Genomic DNA, 19,058 nt, shown 5'->3' on the forward strand with positions numbered 1-19,058 from the left:
ATGGATTACGACCTCACTGAAGAGGGAATGGAAGCCTTCCACTCGATACACGAACGGTTGTCATCATACATGGTGGAAAAAGAGGCTTACGATCGCATTGCGACCTTGGAGGTCGTCAATGAAGAATTTGCTGATCCGGAGGTTGAGGAGGAAGTCCATATTCAGCTCGCTCCGGTGGCGCTGGACGATACACCTCCCAAGGTTAAAGATCCTACTGAGAAGGTCAACTTGGGTATTGTAAGTGAGCCCATGGAGGTCTCTATCAGTGCTTACCTAGAGCCTAGCGAGAAACAGAGGCTTATCGACCTATTGCTAGAGTTCAAGGACTGCTTCGCGGAGAAGTATGAGGACATGCCCGGCCTGTCACCAGATTTGGTCTGTCATCAGTTACCAACTCTTGCCGACAAGAGGCCCGTCAAGCAGGAACCTCGACGAATGAACGCGGAGACCCAGATTCTGGTAAAGGAAGAGGTAGAGAAAATGCATAAGTCAGGCATTATAAGGGTCGCCAAGTATAATCAGTGGCTATCGAATATAGTGCCTGTCCGGAAGAAAAATGGCAAGATAAGAGTCTGCGTTGATTATAGAGACTTGAATCTTGCTACGCCCAAAGACGTTTACCCCATGCCAGTCGCGGATATGCTAGTGGATGCAGTGGCAGGCCATGAATTGCTATCCTTCATGGACGGTACTGCAGGTTATCACCAGATTCTGGTCGCTGAAGAAGACAGACACAAGACTGCTTTCCGCTGCCCTGGTTTTGCGGGGGTTTTCGAATACGTGGTCATGCCGTTTGGCCTGAAGAACGCCGGTGTGACGTATCAGCGAGCTATGAATATGATCTTCCACGACATACTTGGGAAAGTTTTGGAGATATAGATTGACGACGTGGTCGTCAAGTCTCAACAGAAAGGGGATCACATCGCGGATCTCAGAAAAGTATTTGAACGCATGCGCCGACATAGACTCAAGATGAACCCGGCCAAGTGTGTGTTTGGGGTTCAAGCAGGGGACTTTCTGGGGTTTATAGTCCACCAGTGAGGAATTGAGGTCCCCGAGGATAAGGCAAGCGCAGTCATTAACGCATCTCCCCACGGACGAAGAAGGAATTACAGCGTCTTTTGGGTAAGATTAATTTTCTAAGGCGTTTCATCTCTAATTCTGCAGGGAAAATTCAGCCCTTCTCACCTTTGCTGAGACTACAAGGGCAGAATGAGTTTGTGTGGGAATCCAAGCATCAAGAGGCTTTTGACAGTATCAAGGCCTATCTGGCAAACCCACCAGTCTTGGTTCCACCTAGAACCGGGGTCCCATTGAAACTGTACATCTCAGCAGCTGACGCCTCCATTGGTAGCCTGCTCGCTCAGGATGATGGGGATGGTATCGAGCACGCTATATTTTATCTCAGCCGTGTACTAACAGATTGTGAGACAAGGTACACCCCTATGGAAAAGCTGTGCTTAACTCTATATTTTTCGGCGTGCAAGTTGCGACATTATATGTTATCTTTTACTACTTGCATCATCGCTCAGACCGATTTGGTCAAGTACATGTTGTCCCGGCCTATCTTGAGAGGCCGCATTGGCAAATGGGTATTGGCTCTTTCAGAGTTCTCGCTCCAGTATGTACCCCAGAAGGCGGTCAAAGGGCAGGCTATCGCAGATTTTCTAGCGCATCATCCTCCGCTAGAGCTACCCGTACTGAAAGAGTTGGAAATTGCTTGCAACACCGCGACTCTTCTAGATAAAGCCTGCATCCCGGAATACGCGGTCTGGTATCAGGCTACAATCTCTTTACAGCCTTGGGTGTTATTCTTTGATGGCTCAAGAACGGACGCTATGGCTGGCGCGGGGATTGTTTTGGAGAACCCGGCAGGTGATCGGTTCTCTTATTCTTTCCAGCTCACGTTCCAATGTACTAATAATCAGGCTGAGTATGAAGCTCTCATCATTGGACTAGAGGTCTTGTTGGAAATGGGCGTCCGGGACGTTCAGATTCGCGGCGATTCTCAACTCGTTATCAATCAACTCCTGGAGAAATATCGCTGTACAAGTTGGCTGCTCATTCCATACTTGAATCGCGCCATTGAGCTTTTGGACCAGTTTACAGACGTCGACATGGAACACATACCACGTGAACGTAACTTTGCTGCTAATGAGCTAGCTCAATTGGCTACAGGCATTACCTTGAAGTATGGAGTGCGCGAGCGCATTCTGAAAGTTGAGCGTCGCACACTACCTTCGTGGCTTGCTCGACCTGATCCTCCAGATGACCCCATGGTCGCGGTACTGGAGCCCATTGATGTTGATTGGCGGATCCCTCTGATTGAATACCTCAAACGACCAGACTCCAGCGCTGATAGGAAAATTCGTTTCCTCGCATTGAATTACTTCCTTAGGGGTGACGAACTGCGCAGGCGTGGAGAAGATGGTGTAGACTTTCGATGTGTCTACGGTCGCGAAGCTAAGAGACTGATGCGCGAGGTGCACATGGGAATATGTGGATCTCATCAAGCTGGACCTAAGATGCGGTGGCTCATCCGACGTCATGGTTATTACTGGCCCAGCATTTTGAAGGATTGTATTGCATTCGCCAAAGGCTGTGCGGACTGTCAAGCACACGGTCCTGTCCAGCATGTTCCTAACATCCCTATGCAACCCATTATTAAACCCTGGCCTGCGCGAGGCTGGGCACTGGACTTAATTGGGATGATCCATCCTCATTCTTCCATACAGCACAAGTTTATCATCGTCGCCACTGATTACTTCACAAAGTGGGTTGAAGCAGAGCCTTTGAAGGAGGCCTCCGGTGCTACCATTTGCCAGTTTATCTTCCGTAATATTCTTTGCAGGTTTGGTATCCCTGAAGTGTTGGTGTTGGACCGGGGGGCAGCGTTCATGGGAGGCCCCGTTGAGGAGCTAGTGAATGATTTCGGTATTCAATTCATACATAGCACCCCGTACTATCCTCAATCTAATGGTCAGGCGGAAGCGAGCAACAAGACCATCATCACCTTACTGAAGAAGATGTTGGTGGAGAATCCTCGACAGTGGCATGACACTTTGTACGAAACACTTTGGGCTTATCGTACTTCTAAACGTAACCCCACCGCCACGACGCCATACGCGCTTATGTTTGGACATGACGCTGTCTTACCATTAGAGATTAAAGTCCATTCCCTACGAGTCCAAGAACAGCATCATTTGATTGGCGAGGATTATGTTCAAGCAATGTGGCAGGAGCACGAAGATTTAAGCGAGCAGCGCTTGGCCGCCTTGGACAATTTGGTGATGGAAAAACAGCGTATCGCCCGCGCCTATGATCGGAGGACGCGGGGTCGCAGTTTCAAAGAGGGTGACCTTGTTTGGAAGGCCATTTTACCCTTAGGTGAGAAGGTAACCGGTCGTGGAAAATGGACGCCACGATGGGAGGGGCCTTTTGTTATCCACCGCATACTGGAGTGCGGTGCTTTTCACCTCAAAGACGTCGACGGTGATATCCATCGCAACCCCATTAACGGTCGCTTTCTGAAGAAATACTATCCAAGTGTTTGGGAGTTCGATGATCCTCCAGACCCTGTTCTTGCTCCGGCTGGGGGGGCAACCGTAATCTTCATCGGCTCGCAGCATTATGGTTATTCGGCCTTTTCTCTGTGGCCTTTTGTTTTGTATCTGCTCCCCTCTAAACATTGGGGGGCACCTCAGTATCTACTAGGCCTATACAAGAGGCTTTATTATTTTTGTGGACTATTTTTGTATTTTTGTACAAGCCTATACAAGAGGTTTTGTTAATTATAGTCCATGTAACCAGTTGCCCGGCTTTATTTTATGCATTGTCTTGACAAAACGTGTTAAGAGTAAATACAAAGGCCTATGCAAGAGGCCTTATTTTTGACTATTTTTTGCTCTGTTTTTTTTACAGATTTTTGAGTAAACCAAGCATTTTATTCATAAGGTGGCTTTGCAGCCAGAAGCATACAACAGAATAGAGCAATACAGTTTCACATGCGAGTACAAGGGCTGGCTACAGACATAAAAGTTTAAAATGGTCGTCGTGGCCGCGTGGAGAAGGATCTGGGCGCTACAACCTCAGAGCATTCTTCCCCCTACGACAGATCCTCCTCCCATCTAAGTCGCCGCTGCTCGAAAGAGAGGGGAAAAAGAAAACCTTCATGCCCCTTCCTGGGGCCTCTCCTCCAAACTGGAATTGGGCTCCGGAGCAGGCGCGACTCACAACCACATCTACCTCCTGGGGTAAATCAGAAAGTGCGGACCCAGTCCCCAGAGGTAGACCGCGGGGGCAGAAAGGTAAGCCTCAAAGTGGCCTTCCTCCCTTCCTCCACTTGCTCCGCGCGGGCAGTCTGAAAAGTTGGACTCCTCAGAATGTGGTTCTGCCGCGTTAGGAGCGCGGCATGTTCTTCGGTTTAACTGAGATTGGCGAGTTCATCCAGGTTCTCAGTAACCAAAGACATGCCGCCGGACCTGAGATTAGGCCATGAAGCCTACCCAGGTCTTGAGATTAAGCCATGAAGCCTAAGAATTTGTGGCTAAGGGTAAGATCACGGTGGGAAGATTTTAGAAACTGAAGAAAAAGCAACAGGGCTTGCGAGTTTATCCTTGGAAGGAACATGATGGTTCGGTGATCGTTCTTCGTTGGATGCTGGTATTTATAGGAATAATCTCACACCGTGCGATAAGCAGTTGAGGCGCTTTCAACGCCATCAATGAGAGAATCAATGCGGATAAATGCGATGATCTCGGAAATGGAAGCTGTTGAAACGCGTGGGAAGCAGGACGGCCTCCAAGGAAGCAACCGCCCAAAAATGGGATTATCTTTTCAACGGTTTTGCTTTTCATTAATTGGCAAGCCTTAAATGATATTTGGGCCGAGCAAAAGCGGGCTGAATATTGTATGTATTAAGAATATCCTTATACAAATTAAAATGGGCCTAAAACAAGAGGCCTAAAGCTTTCGACCTGCATGGGTCAAGCGAAGCAAATGCTCATCTAGACGAAAGCTAGCATCGGCAGCAGCGCGCTCTGCCTGTCGAACTGTATCGCGCGCTTGAGCCAGGTTCTGAGACATCGCTTCTAGCGCCGTTAAGGGCTGTTCTATCTGGGGCTCCTCTTGCGCCAGTTGGGCCGTGACCGTAACTAATTGGGCCTTCGCTTCGATTAGTTGGACTTGGAGGTCTTGAATGTGGGTCTGAAGATGGTTCTGTGAGATCCTCAGATCCCTGACACGAAGCGCTCTATCACCTAGGGAGTCGCAGGATGCCTCCGTTTGTTGTGCAAGGCCGCGATAGTGAGCCTGAACCTGCCTGACCTGTGCAGCCGCGGTCGTCCTTTCATTAATCCGCGCAGGAAGGTTTTACAAGAGCTCATATGTTTCAACAAATTCATCTTCAGTAATGGTATGTTCTCGGCGAAGTACCATCAGATATTCTTGAGCTCTGGCAGCGGCGCCCGGCAGTAGAATGTCAGGATCCAGGAGTCGCTGCAGATTATCCCTCGCTTCATCTGCGACCCCTGGAGGAGCCACTTCTAGTACACGAACAAGTCTTTCCAGCCTATTAGGAGGCGCGGGAGGAGGAACTTCAGCGATGATTTCAGCATCATCAGCAGCAGCAGGACCTACTGGAGGCTCGACGATCGGGGCCGCGACTTGTGCTGGTACTGCATTTATATCAGCATCTACTTCTGGAACCTGGGGGGCAGGTTCTTGATCCGCCATGCCTTCATCAGCGGGCTCAGCAGGGTCAGCAACAGCGACCTCCTCAGCGGGGCCAGCGGCGGCGACCTCCTCAGCAGGGACGTTACTCTGCAGTAAGGAAAGACGGTCAAGTATATAATGAAGAACAGGAACTAAGGCAAACATTTTCAACTAAGAATACCTCCGCGACAGGGCTCTCGTCTGAGATATTTGCGGGCGCGAGTTCTTGAACTTCCTCATCAGGAGTGCGAACAGGTGACGCGAGCACTGGCGGTTGTGTAGCGATCGGATCCTCAGGTGGGGCGTCCGGAAGGGGAGCATTCTCTTCCGTTTCATCGGAACTATCCTCTATGATCTGCACAGGAATAGAGGCTGAGCCACCATCAGTGCTGACAGGAGGTGGAGGATTTTCAGGTCCCACAAGTGTAGACGCTCGCGAAGCAGTTGTTCCTGGAGTGGCAGCTGAAGAGCCCTCCCCAGCATGTGTAGATGACCTGCGACAAACCTGTAAAGGAGAAGGGTGTGAGACATTTTGGGCAGAAATAGTGATAATTTCCAACATAGGCTCTCGGTCTCTTACCAGTCGGTCAGCCATTGGTTCATCTCCTTCCCAAGGATCAGCATAAGTATCCGAGCGGCTACGCTTACGGGCTATAGCAGCCATAACCTGTGAGAAGCAAAGGGTTAGTAGTTAATTCACAAAGTTGGTTCTGAAGACAAAGAGTTCTTACAGTTTGTGGGTCATCGTCATCAGAAGAAGAAGAAGGGTCCTCAGCTGTGGCTTCAGCAAGTACTGCCTTCTGTTTCCCAGTTTGTTCAGCGGCCGGCGAAGCACTGTTTGTGCGGCGGCCAGGGCGCAGCGCACTCCCCTAATACAAACAAGTATGAGTAAAGGAGGAAACAATGAAGGGGCTTGCAGCGATTAGAGTTGCAATACTTACTTCTTGAGGTGGTTCACGAATTACGATGCCAGCCTGGGCCGGGCGAGGAGCTCGCTTAGGCCTAACCACTTGGAGGGGTCGAGGCCTGTTGGCGTCCTCAGAAAAGCGAGCGAGCACCTCAATGTCAGCAGGGTATGGTTTCCTAAGCTCGCCAAAGAGAGTAGCGAAGAGTTCGTCATCTGGTTGAGTCCAGCAGTTGACAGAGACTTCTCTCCACCAAATCTCATACCCTTCTTCGGTCCCGTCTACAGCATCAAGGTTTTGGGCCCAATCGGGAAGGTCGACCAGCGCGAGCATACTTTGTGCCGGTGGGGGCCCAGAAGGTGGACCGAATCTTCGCCAGGAAGTGTTATAATTCCAGGCATCATACAGAGGGACTGGTACCAATTGGACAAGGCCAAATTGGCGGGCGAAATGATTAGGAGCGTAGAGCTCATAGCTGAGTTCCTCGGCGGCAATCCGGATGTCTGAACAGGAGATGGCGCGGCGAAACGCCAGGTGGGTGCGGTCGGGATAACGAGGATCATCAGGAAGGAAGCCATATTGTAGCACAGAAGGGAATCTTCTTCCCAGAATCAAATCACAGTATGGCATGTCATCTAACAGGTACAGATAAGAAAAGCATTCAGAGTAAGGGGGAGATGAATACTTGTCCTCGCGGAAAAACCATCGACCTAGCAATTGATCGGCCGGCAGGGATTGCGGGATATCTTCACGGCGGAAGAATGGGAAGTAGGTCTGGATCCAGAAGTCCAGAATCCAGAAGGGTCCGGAAATGTTGATCTCGAAGGGATGCATCGTCGCTTGGTATAGCATGCGATAGATGGCACCCAAGACCGGTTGTCCGAGCCCAACGTTGAGGCCGTTGCTAAATAGGTCCAGGTGCCAGTGGGCTTGCAGGAGGAGGTGCAGAATATGAATTTACAGAGCCAATATTCAAGGAAAGCGATCCCTCCGGTCGCATTGTGTTCCCGGTGGTAATATGCCAGCCATCTTGGGTATGAGCCGCTATGAGCGCTGCGACCTTGCTGGGCCATGGTCAAAGTGAAATCAATAGAGTCGAATTGACCGTGCACATATGGCTCGCCATCGATGGGGAGGCCAGTGATAGCGAGGATGTCCAACAGAGTAATGCTCATTTGACCAAATCTGAAGTCAAATGTATTGGTGGCGGTATTCCAGAAACAGAGAAAAGCAGCGAGCGGCGAGCGATTACCACCGCGTGGAAGATGGAAGCACAGATCAATAGTGTGGGTGATACCTGCAGCGTTCCAGCGACCTAGATCTCGCGCCCGAGCCTCGCGATACCAAGAAATCTCCTGTGCACTAATGGAGGATGGCCAATTTCCTATCTTGGCTCGATGGTTTTGGACACCCAGCTGCTAAAGTCTCCGGGAGTCCTTCGGAGGACTGGAATGGGCCGTCGGACAGGAAGACCGTACATGGCAATGGCATCATCTGGAATAACACCTTGCGGTGCTGGGCCTAACCCGGTATGGTGATCGGAAAAACGAAGGAGTAGGGGTCGGTGAATGGTGGTCTCTAGATGAATGCGAGCACCGATATGGGTGCCCCAGGTCCGAGCAGCCGTTTCGTTCAGTTCTTCTTCCTGATCGATGATGATTTTCTTTGGGGGAGCCATTTTTGGATCGTTTGCAAGGAAGATGGGGCAGAGATGGGTTTTTCTGGGGTTAGAGTTTGAAGGAGTATCTGAGGTGACAGGATTGCGGCTATGCTTTTAAATAAAGAGTTTTTGTGAGGGAAACGATGCGACAGAAACGTTTCAAAAATGAAGGGGCGTGACCCTCATTAATGGCATCGTTTCAAGCGACCAACACGTTTTTCTAAGTCCCCTTCAATCAGTTGCATTTTAGCAGGCCTGATTTCGGGGCCTGGGGGGCAATGTTTGAGCCCAAAAGTAATTTTGCCAAAATCCTTTAGTGGGTTTGAGCCAGTGGGCCGATATCTGCGGCCCAAAAATGGGACTATACAGATTTGGGTTGTGGTGTTGCTCATCCCGTATTTCATAAGAAGATATCGTCCTTAATTGAGCGCTCATGGGGGCGTAAAGATATATTTGCAATTAATACGTGAGTATCCTACTGCTTGCATCCAGCGATCGTATCTAGGATTTTCACAGAGGCAATTAATCCTTGCCTATATTCTAGCGACGATAGAAGAGGATAGTTATCACCCATAATAATATCAAGGCTATCAAGAGTTTTGATTTGATTCAAGGCCAATAACTGTGGCCCAAGATATAGTATTCCATTCCTATTAGGGAAGTGAATAAGTACAATAAGCCTATATATAGAGGCTAAACACGATACGAGAGGAATTTTTGACCTTTAATCTCTCTGAGTAATCAATCCCAGCGATTGCAAAGCCTCTCCGGAGCAAACCCTCAACTTCGTTGAAACCCGGTGACCGCCCGCCAGTCCTAGTCTCCCCGCGAGCCGACTGTCAGCCTCACCAGTTCAACCCGGCGACCGTACTTCCAGTCCTAGTCTCCCCAGGAGCCGACTGCGAGCGCAACCGCCACTGTTACTTCCAGCGAAGCTAGAGTCACGCTTTAGCAAACCCGTGTTCCTCTCCAACTTCCCAGTGATTGCTCTGCTCGGCTTTCAAGTTGAGTATCGATTTGGTGAACGCAAAGAAACCACATCCAAAGCCCTTACCCGCGTAAGGGAAAGAAGTCCTTCTCCGGAAGGCAAGAAAAGAACCCTGTGAAGAGGTTGGTGCTCTCCTCGTCCACAGCGCTTGAAGAAGAAGTCAGGTCACGGGACTACCCCAACGACTGCACCCCGCGGTGCTGGCACGCCTGCGCAACCACTCGCCCAAAAGAGACTGTTTGCACACCAGCTGGTTTTGGAGCCAAACAATATGCAAAGTATGATATGTACGTAGTTATGTAGAAGGTAAGTTTTGTGAATAATGGAATCCATAACTCCATATATAGGATCTTGTTAATTTCTGTTAAGCCAAATGAAAGAAAATTGAGAGGAAGGCATATGTAAAAGACATACTTGACATAGTGTCACGGGCCGAACTTTGCAATGCTCAAAGAGGACCGTGCGGCACTTGCTAGCAAGCAAGTTAGCCAAGTATGTACCTTGCAAGGAACAATGAAAGCCACACGATATTAAAATAGAGCTAGCGTCAAGGAAGAACATAATTATATAAACGTTGGGCAACCACGAAGAACAATGAATAATCAAAAGAAAAGATCAAGGAGCAATCTCACGGGACACAGATGATTGAATAATTCCTCTTTTATTGATGGTAAGATGGTAAGGGAGGCAAAAGTATATGTGCTTACCTATACTAGTTCCGTAGTCCAAACTATGCCGACTAGGAACTCCTCCCCAAAGAGCTTATCAGACTTAAATGACCAAGGCCCTGAGAAACGTGCACTTGGCTGAGGAGACTAAGTGCTAAAAAAAATAAATTACATAAGCAAAACACCCCAAGCACACAAGCAACCAACCAAAGGCTTAACTAATGACCCTGGACAAGGTTTCTTGTGGCATTACAAATGCGACCCCTAACATCCTCCCCCACTTAAGCTGTCGGCACTCTAGACGACTGCCTTGGTCTTGAAGTCTTCAATCTTCTGCTTGAACTTCTTCTTCAGTTCTTCAGCATTCTCTCAACTTGTTTCTTCATCTCCAAGACCCTTCCACTTGACAAGAAACTGCTGGCGCAGGTGCTCTGATACTTGGATCACTCTCTCTACAAGGATCTCCTCCACTTCTTTTGGCTTGGGTGGTCGGATGTCGACGTGCTCTCAAACAGGCTGGTTGCTTGCTTGATCTTCAAGGTCTGGCTGGTGCAGCTTGAGGTTGCTGACGTGGAAAATGGGGTGAACTTTCATCCAAGTTGGAATGTTGACTTTGTAGGAACACTTCCCCACTTTAGAGATGAAAAGGAGTGGTCTTTCATACTTCCTGAATAGTCGCTTGTCTCTGGAACGTGTTGAGTCACAAATTACTTATGCAATTGTGCCCCATAATTATGAAAATTGATTTGTCTTCCATGCTATTTTACCCTTTTTAATTCATTTCCTTTTATTTGTAGGAAACCTTGCATTGAGAATAAAATGACTATTTGAGGCTTGAAATGTGGAGATTTGAAGCTAGGGGAAGAAGATACGGAGATTGGAAGAAAATTGCAAATCGACTTTTCCGGCGACTTCTCCGGCAAACTTTTTCGGCGAGCCGCCACTCATGGAGGGTCTTTTCTCCAGCAAAGGAGGACCATGGTGGTGAGAATATCCCATCACTTGGAATTCAAATATCTCCCTACACCTTGTCCTTTTATCACCTTGCCAATTTGGGACCATTTGGGGGACAATGGTGTAAGAGCATCTCTTGCACACTTGGGGACCAAAGATGACACACCTAGCTGATCAAAAAGAGGCCAAAGACCAATTATTCAGAATTCTTGACTCCATTCAATCATCTTCATCCTATCCAAGATCCATTTTTCTCTCTAGAGAAGACACTACCATTTCCACCACTAAAACCACCATCTCCACCTCTAAAACCTCCATTTCCACCACTACAACCTTCATTTCCTCCACCATTCAACACCACAACTCATCTTAGAGATCCCAAATTTCACTATTCTTACCAATATCAAGAGCTTGGAGCAAGGAGAAGGAGGTGACTACCACCACATCATGTTCTTGGAGACCCATCTCCACCACCTCTTCCGGCATCATCAATAGTCACCCTTTACTCTCTATCTCTTGATGTATTTGATGTTTAATAGAATGTTGAAGCTTGTGTATCTAGCTATGTGTGAGTAGTGAACTAGTTGGGGCTAGGGTTGAAAGCCCTAGCCAAACTTGCTTGGATTGATGCTTTTGTTTATAAATTGATGAAAATTCATGTTGTCATTCTCACATGCTAAGTCAATAGTTGAATGCATTACTTAGACCTTATCAATTTGAGTTATGTGTTTGCCATGACATGAAGTTTTTCCTAGAGATTGATTACTTCTAGGCAAAAAGGGAGCATGAAAGCACACCATGTGTGCATGTGAGGGTAGTGAGCTAAAATCACCTAGAGATAGGATTGGTTTTCTTGCTTGGTTACCTAAACTCTAAGCTTTATGCATTTAGGGGCAAATGATTGAGACCTATCCGGTAATTGACTTTGTCTCTAGGTAGTTAACTCTAGACTTATCCGGTTAGAGTTAATAAAATGAAAGGGGTTTAAGCCTTAGTAGTCCTATCCGGATGCTAAGAGGGTAGTTGGACAATTAGCTTTGCATCATTCATATTCAATTGCTTTAATGCTTGCAAGGGAGGCAAAAGGTGAAACCCGATGCCCTAACTCCCATCCATTTGATAACAACTTGTTTTGTTTAGGTTAGTTTATATTACTTGCTTTCATTGTTTCAATTTGAATAGAAACCAATCTCAAAATCAAAATCAAATCTCTACACACCATCTTGCACATACTCACCATGAACTTTGGTTCACTTGTGAGCCTTTGTTTGTGATTGTATATTTGCATATTCTTCTAGTTTTTCCTTAGGTTTTCCCTAGCTAGGAAAGGATTTACCAATCCTCGTGGGTTCGACATCCTTACTTAATCCCCTATTCTATAACTTGTACCTCTTGCACTTGAGGGTGGCTTTAATGCTAACAGAACGCAGGAACATGAGTTGTTCCGGAAATAGCTTGACAAGGACCATGTCTCCTGCTTTAAACTCCCTGGGCTTGCAGCCTTGATCTGTCCACTTCTTCATTCTCCCCGCCGCTTTCTCTTGGTAGGCTTGAGCAATCTCGGCATTGGTTTTCCACTCTTTTGTGAAGTTGAAAGCACGCGGATTCGCCCATTTGTGAAAGAAGCTTTGTAAACTTCTTGCACGGTATGAGGCAAGAGAGGTTGTTGACCAGTGACAATTTCAAAAGCACTCTTGTTGGTGGATGAGCTCTTCTTCAAGTTGAAACAAAATTGTGCAAAGTCCAACAATTACGCCTAATTCTGCTGATTGTCATGGACGAAATGGTGCAAATATTCCTCCAACATCCCGTTGAATCTTTCGATTTGTCCATCAGTCTGTGGGTGATAACTTGAAGATATGTTGAGCTCGGACCTAAGCAGCTTGAATAGCTCGGTCCAGAAGGTTCCCGTGAACCTGTTATCCCGATCGCTAACAATGTTTAGAGGCACACCCCAATACTTCACTACATGCTTGAAGAATAGGCTTGCTGTATCTTCGGCCGAGCAATACTTCGGGGTTGGCACGAAGGTGGCATACTTCGAAAACCCGTCAACCACAACAAGGATGCCTGAAAAGTCTCCCACCTTAGGGAAGCTGGTAATAAAGTCAAGGGAGACACTTTCCCACGAGTAAGTCGGAATGGACAATGGTTCCAATAGCCCGGAGGCTTCTGACTCTCGATCTTATCTTGCTGGCAGATTACACAAGTCTTGGTGTACTTTGTGACATCATTCTTCATTTGAGGCCAATAGTAGCCCTGCTTTAGAAGTGCATGAGTTCTTTGCCAGCCAGGGTGGCCTGCCCACAAGGTGTCATGACACTCCCTCATGAGCATCCTTCGTAGTCCATCTACTCGTGGAACAAACACTCTTCCTCCTTTTGCCATCAATATGTCATCCTCCATCCAAAATCGACGGCTCTTCCCTTTTTTCACCATTTTTATGAGGGATTGTGCCATTGGATCTTTCTCCAAACTCTCCTTGATATGTTGTTTTATGTCTGTGGCAATGACACTGCTCGACAAAGGGACTAACATCCTGAGGGTGGCAAGGTCGGCCTTGCGGCTTAGTGCATTAGCAACTTGGTTAGTACAACCAGCCATGTGTTCAAACTGAAAGTCGAACTCTGCGAGAAACTCTTGCCATTAAGCTTGCTTCGGGGTTAACTTTGGATGAGTCAAGAAGTGGCTGACAGCAGAATTGTCTATCTTCATAACAAACTTCGACCCCAACAAATAGTGTCTCCAAGTTCTCAAACAATGAATTACGGCTAGCAACTCCTTCTCTTGAGCCGTGTATTTCCTTTCAGCTTCCGAGAGTTTATGGCTTTCATAAGCAACAAGATGTCCCCGTTGTAGTAGGACTCCCCCTAACTCAAAGTCTGAAGCATCTGTCTGAACTTCAAATGGTAGATTCAGGTCAGGTTGGGCAAGGACCGGATATTCCATCACAGCTTTCTTCAAATCTTGAAAGGCCTTCTCACAATCATTACTCCAATCCCATGTCACTCCCTTCATCAAGAGCTAAGTTAAGGGAGTTGTCTTCTTTGAGTAATTTTTAATGAAACGTCAGTAGTAATTAGCTAGCCCAAGAAAAGAGCGCAACTCTCTCACATTCTTGGGGTTTTGCCACTCCTTTATGGTTTCTACTTTCTCCATGTCCATCTTGATTCGACCCCTTTCAATAACGTGACCTAGAAACTTGATGGTCACTTGCGCGAATGAGCACTTCTCGCGCTTGACATACAGTTGATTGTCTCGTAACTGTTAGAATACTAGCTTCAAATGTTCTATATGTTCTTCCAAAGTAGAGATGTAGACCACAATGTCATCTAAATATACCACCATAAACTTGTCCAAGTAATCACAGAAGACTTGGTTCATCAAAGTGCAGAAGGTCGCTGGCGCATTGGTAAACCCCAACGGCATTGCCAAGAATTTGAAGGCACTGTAACGGGTGACGTACGCGGTTTTGGGCTCTTCACCTTCCGCAATGCAAACTTGATAGTACCCCGAGCGGAGGTCAAGCTTGGTGAAGTACTTGGCACCACTGAGTTTATCAAACAAATCCGCTATCAAGGGAATTGGGTACTTGTTTCGTACTGTGACTTTGTTAAGGGCCTGATAGTCCACACATAATCTCTAGCTTCTATCATGTTTCTTTTGGAATAGCACTGGCTCACCTAAGGGGGCTTTGGATGTCCTAATGAACCCTGCCTTAAGTAGGTCTTCGAGTTGATTCCTAAGTTCTGCCAGTTCCAGATGAGCCATTCTATAAGGTGCTCTTGCAAGTGGCTTGGCTCTCGGAAGCAGTTCGATCTCGTGGTCCACACTCCTCCTTGGGGGTAGCTCATTAGGAAGTTCAGGTGGCATCATATCTGCATAACTCTCCAGTACCCCCTTGATTTCCCTCGGAACCACTTCCTTTTTGCTCTCATCCTTCATTAGAGGAACTGCTACATATGTGGCCTCATGGTGCTTCACGTCTTTCTTAAATTGAAGGGCAAATAAGAGACGGAGTTCACTCGATTCTTGTTGAAACCACACACGGCCTTTCTCCCATAATGAGCAAGTGTTGGGCATTAGGAATGGGGGTAGCTTTGTTTGCCAACATGAACTCCATCCTCTATATGACATCGAAGTCATCCATCTGGACAACTACAAGGTCTACCTTTTTCCTCCCAATGGCCCAACTTGAGCGGTCCCCCTCGAGATAGTCCCGTTGTGGGCGAGGCCTTGGAGTTCTGCTAGCATTCGTATTAGAAAAGGATTGAGTCTTCCTAGTGGAATTCTCTTCGAATGTGTAATCTGTCAACATTTCAGTAGCAGCTTGAGCGGAGGCCAAATCTTGGATCCTCTGCTGTTGGAGCTCTGTTCTTGCCCATGGCTTTAAGCCCTCGAGGAAATAGAATAGTCGATCCTTCTCTGACATGTCCGGGATGTCGAGCATGAGCACAGGGAACTTGCTCACAAAGTCTCTGATGTTGTTGGTGTGCTTGAGCTCTCTCAGTTGCCGTCTGGCAATGTATTCAACATTCTCGGGGAAGAATTGAGCTTTGAGCTCCTTCTTTAGATCTTCCCATGTATCAATAGTGCAGACTCCTCTTTGGATGCCATTGTATTTGGTTCTCCACCACAATTTGGCATCTCCTGACAAATACATTGTTGTCATGTTCACCTTCGCCTCTTCCAAGTCTGGCTTCACTGCTAGGAAGTACTGCTCCATATCAAATAGGAAATTCTCAATCTCCTTGGCGTCTCGCGCCCCTCCAAAAGCTTGAGGTTTCGATATCTTTACCTTCCTGCAGTCCATCACAGGTTGGTTTCCCATCGCACGGATGGTCAAGTTGAGCTTGGTAGTCATCTCCGCCAGCTCGTTTTTGAAAGCATCAATTGTGGCTCGGACATCTTCTTCCATATTGTCCACTGTCACATGGAGTGAATCAAGGGCATCACTCATCGCCCCCATTTGCTTATTCGGAACGGGAGCTTCTTCTTCATTTCTCTCCCTTCCACCTCCTCGAGAGTATGATTTCTCAAGGGCCACAACTTGGTCCTTCAAGCTTTCCATCTCAGTCATCCCCGTCGCCAAACCGTCTAGGTCGATGCGGTCTAGCATGACAGTAATGTCAATCAATTTGTCGAGCACCCCCGCAAGCTCTCCAAGTTATTGGTCATACCATTCGAATCGTTGTTAGCTTGTCATTTTGCCCGTCATCGTAGCGAGTGTCTTGAGCCGAGTTGGCTCTGATACCAACTATCACGAACCAAACTCTGCAATGCGCAAAGAGGACAGTGCGGCACTTGCTAGCAAACAAGTAAGCCAAGTGAGTACCTTGCAAGGAATAATGAAAGCCACACGATATTAAAATAGAGCTAGCAGCAAGTAAGAACACAAATATATAAACGTTGGGCAACCACGAAGAACAATGAATAATCAAAAGAAAAGATCAAGGAGCAATCTCACAGGACATAGATGATTGAATAATTCCTCTTTTATTGAAGGTAAGACGGTAAGGGAGGCAAAGTTACATGTGCTTACCTATACTAGTTCCGTAGTCCAAACTATGCCCACTATGAACTCCTCCCCAAAGAGCATATCGGACTTAAATGACCAAGGCCGTGAGAAACGTGCACTTGACCGAGGAGACTAAATGCTAAATAAAATAAATTACATAAGCAAAACACCCCAAGCACATAAGCAACCAACCAAAGGTTTAACTAATGACCCTGAACAAGGTTGCTTATGGCCTCACAAGTGCGGCCCCTAACACAGAGCATGTGTTGCAGCAGATATATGTTATTTGCAGCAGGCCTGCATAACGGTTCCATCCAGTTCAAAATCATACATGAATAGTCGCACAAGTATCTAGCAGCCATGCATGTTGGTTAATTTCCTTGTTACCTTCCTTGATCTCTTTAAGAAATTCCATTTGGTACTTTCTGATGAGTAAACCAAATGGAATTCCGACATCATCCACAAATCACAATGACGATTAGATCTTTCTGAGTTTTAGCTAGAGGCATGTTATGCAACTCGTAATTTACAAGAGTTTTAAGGAGGGTTCAACTGATTTCTATATTCCAAGTAGTAGCTAATGCATTGTAGAATGAGATTGAATCCGTACCTATTTTGTGAATGAATCTTGCTAATTGCTACATTGCATGTTTTTAAGTTTTCCTTCTTTTTCTCCTGCTTTGATCTCAATTTGTTGAAGCCTCATGACTTATGACCGAGTAAGATTCCTTGCTGATACTGATCTGTCTATAGAACAGTTTATGCATACTCTATTCTTTGGGAGTTTCAAATAGGAGGCTCTGTAATACTCAAAGTCCCAACCTGACATTAACACAACCCGCTTACACTAATCAGTACCAATTCTAGGAGATACACCGTTTTTCCCTGTATTAAATTTTTTTTTTTTTTGGGTCAATTCTGTTTTAAGTTTGGCAATCCCAGTTCCTACCACTGTATAGTTTGCACATGCCTCGCTGAAATTAAGCTTCATGCCTCTTCCTCCCGGACAAAATAGCAACAGTAGCATATTAGGTCCACCCTAACCTCCCCTACAACAGTGCAGCCATTGTTGCAGACCATTCGTACGCAACAAAAGACAACAGTGCAGCCTCGACAACTTGACAATCTTGGCACCAAACCTCACCACACAGTCCCCATTTTAGTTCCTCACTGGTGGCCCTCCTCAGCACTCTTTCTACCGTCATCAATATTTGATTTTAACTGGTATTAACTGAACAATGACAATGGAGAGAGTCGAAAATGTGAGGTAAGTGGAGGCTTATCATTCACATCCTCAACTCGGAAAATTACTGTCCCCATATTCACCCATCTACATTTCGTGAAAATAGCATCATCATTCAAACGATAAAACAATACCGTAATGAAAACTCTTGAATTTCAGCCGTGATCCGCAAGTCCGTTGACATGTGCTAAGGACCTAACAAGTTCAAAAAAAAAAAAAAAGGTTAGAGTGGTTTGATCCGGAGTCACGTGTCACTGAACGACTAAAAGCAACCCAAGTTCAACCTTTTCCACAACCAAAACTTCAAGCCCCGATACAATTTTTCTGTTTTTCCAAATAGGAAAAGAACAAGAACGGAAGCAAACATCTCTCTCAAGTCTCAAAAAATAATGACATTGTTCACCGTGAATGTTTGACTGTACTATAGGACACTACATGAAATCCAAATTCAAGTTGCAGGGGCTTGCCTGAGGTTGATCCCAAAGAGCGAGTTGTATACATAATGAGTTAGATCACATATCTTTGCTTACAAATCTTAAGGCCACAGTACCACCATTTCACACATGAGTGGTTACTTTCAGCCCAAGAACATAGGGCACCGTGCTTGTGATATTGAAAAAAGTTTTTGTTACTTGACAACAAAATTGATACTCTTTATAATATTATTCAAATCCATAAGCTCCAAAATCCATTCACAAGAGAAGCATCCAGTTCTAGTCCACATGGGTCTGTTCATCATCTATTGGTTTAACTATTTTGAGGACTTGTATTACATCTGCACTTGATCAAGACAGTTCGTTTCTGGTTCTTATATAGTTAGAGCAAGTTCACCCGTTGGGTCACCAGTTCACATACTATTCACTGCTTTTTAGTGTATATTTTCATTCTCTAGGTCACGAAATACACTGTGTCGGTGACCTAGGGTACGAAATACACTGTGCAAGTCACCATGGTGACCCAGAACACTGTACAGGGTGACCCATGGCACGAAATACACTGTGCTCGTGACCCAGAGGGTGAAATTAACACTAAAAGTAGTGAATAGTGGGTGACCTGGTGACCCAACGGGTGAACTTGCTCTTAGATTCACCACCATTCTCTTCCCCCAGGGTACCAACAAGAGAAAAAATGATTAAGATTAGGGGTACACAAAACAAAGAATAAAACAAAATCAACAAAAAACAAAATTATTTGAATCGATCCCAACATCTCCAGATTGATCACAAACATATCATCACCAAGATTTACACCAACAACAATGGGGACTTCTAAAATATATATGATAGGTGTCAGGGCTATTGTATCATTACATGTGGCATTTCTCTAATGTGTGTGGAATTTGCTGTTATATGAGCACATTTATGTTCATATTCTGATAAAGAAATCGCATATGCAACAATTTCATCGTAA

The 19,058-nt window shown here is 46.2% G+C and overlaps 1 protein-coding gene across 1 annotated transcript; it reads left to right on the top strand.

Annotated features, from left to right (window-relative positions):
* LOC112177542 lies at positions 1 to 3,933 on the top strand. Its single transcript, XM_024315825.1, has 4 exons — positions 1 to 471; positions 553 to 811; positions 1,168 to 3,227; positions 3,922 to 3,933. The coding sequence occupies exons 1-4, from the start codon at positions 1 to 3 to the stop codon at positions 3,931 to 3,933; spliced, it is 2,802 nt and encodes a 933-aa protein (XP_024171593.1).
* The last annotated feature ends 15,125 nt before the right edge of the window (positions 3,934 to 19,058 follow it).

Source organism: Rosa chinensis, chromosome 7 (genome assembly GCF_002994745.2).
Source record: "Rosa chinensis cultivar Old Blush chromosome 7, RchiOBHm-V2, whole genome shotgun sequence".
NCBI classification, from domain to species: domain Eukaryota; kingdom Viridiplantae; phylum Streptophyta; class Magnoliopsida; order Rosales; family Rosaceae; genus Rosa; species Rosa chinensis.

Excerpts from the sequence above, each read along its gene's own strand:
- LOC112177542 (XM_024315825.1), top strand. The coding sequence starts at position 1 with ATGGATTACGACCTCACTGAAGAGGGAATGGAAGCCTTCCACTCGATA. Across the intron at positions 472-552 it reads AGATTCTGGTAAAGGAAGAG|AAAAATGGCAAGATAAGAGT; the intron begins GTAGAGAAAATG and ends CCTGTCCGGAAG. Across the intron at positions 812-1,167 it reads GTTTGGCCTGAAGAACGCCG|GGAAAATTCAGCCCTTCTCA; the intron begins GTGTGACGTATC and ends CTAATTCTGCAG.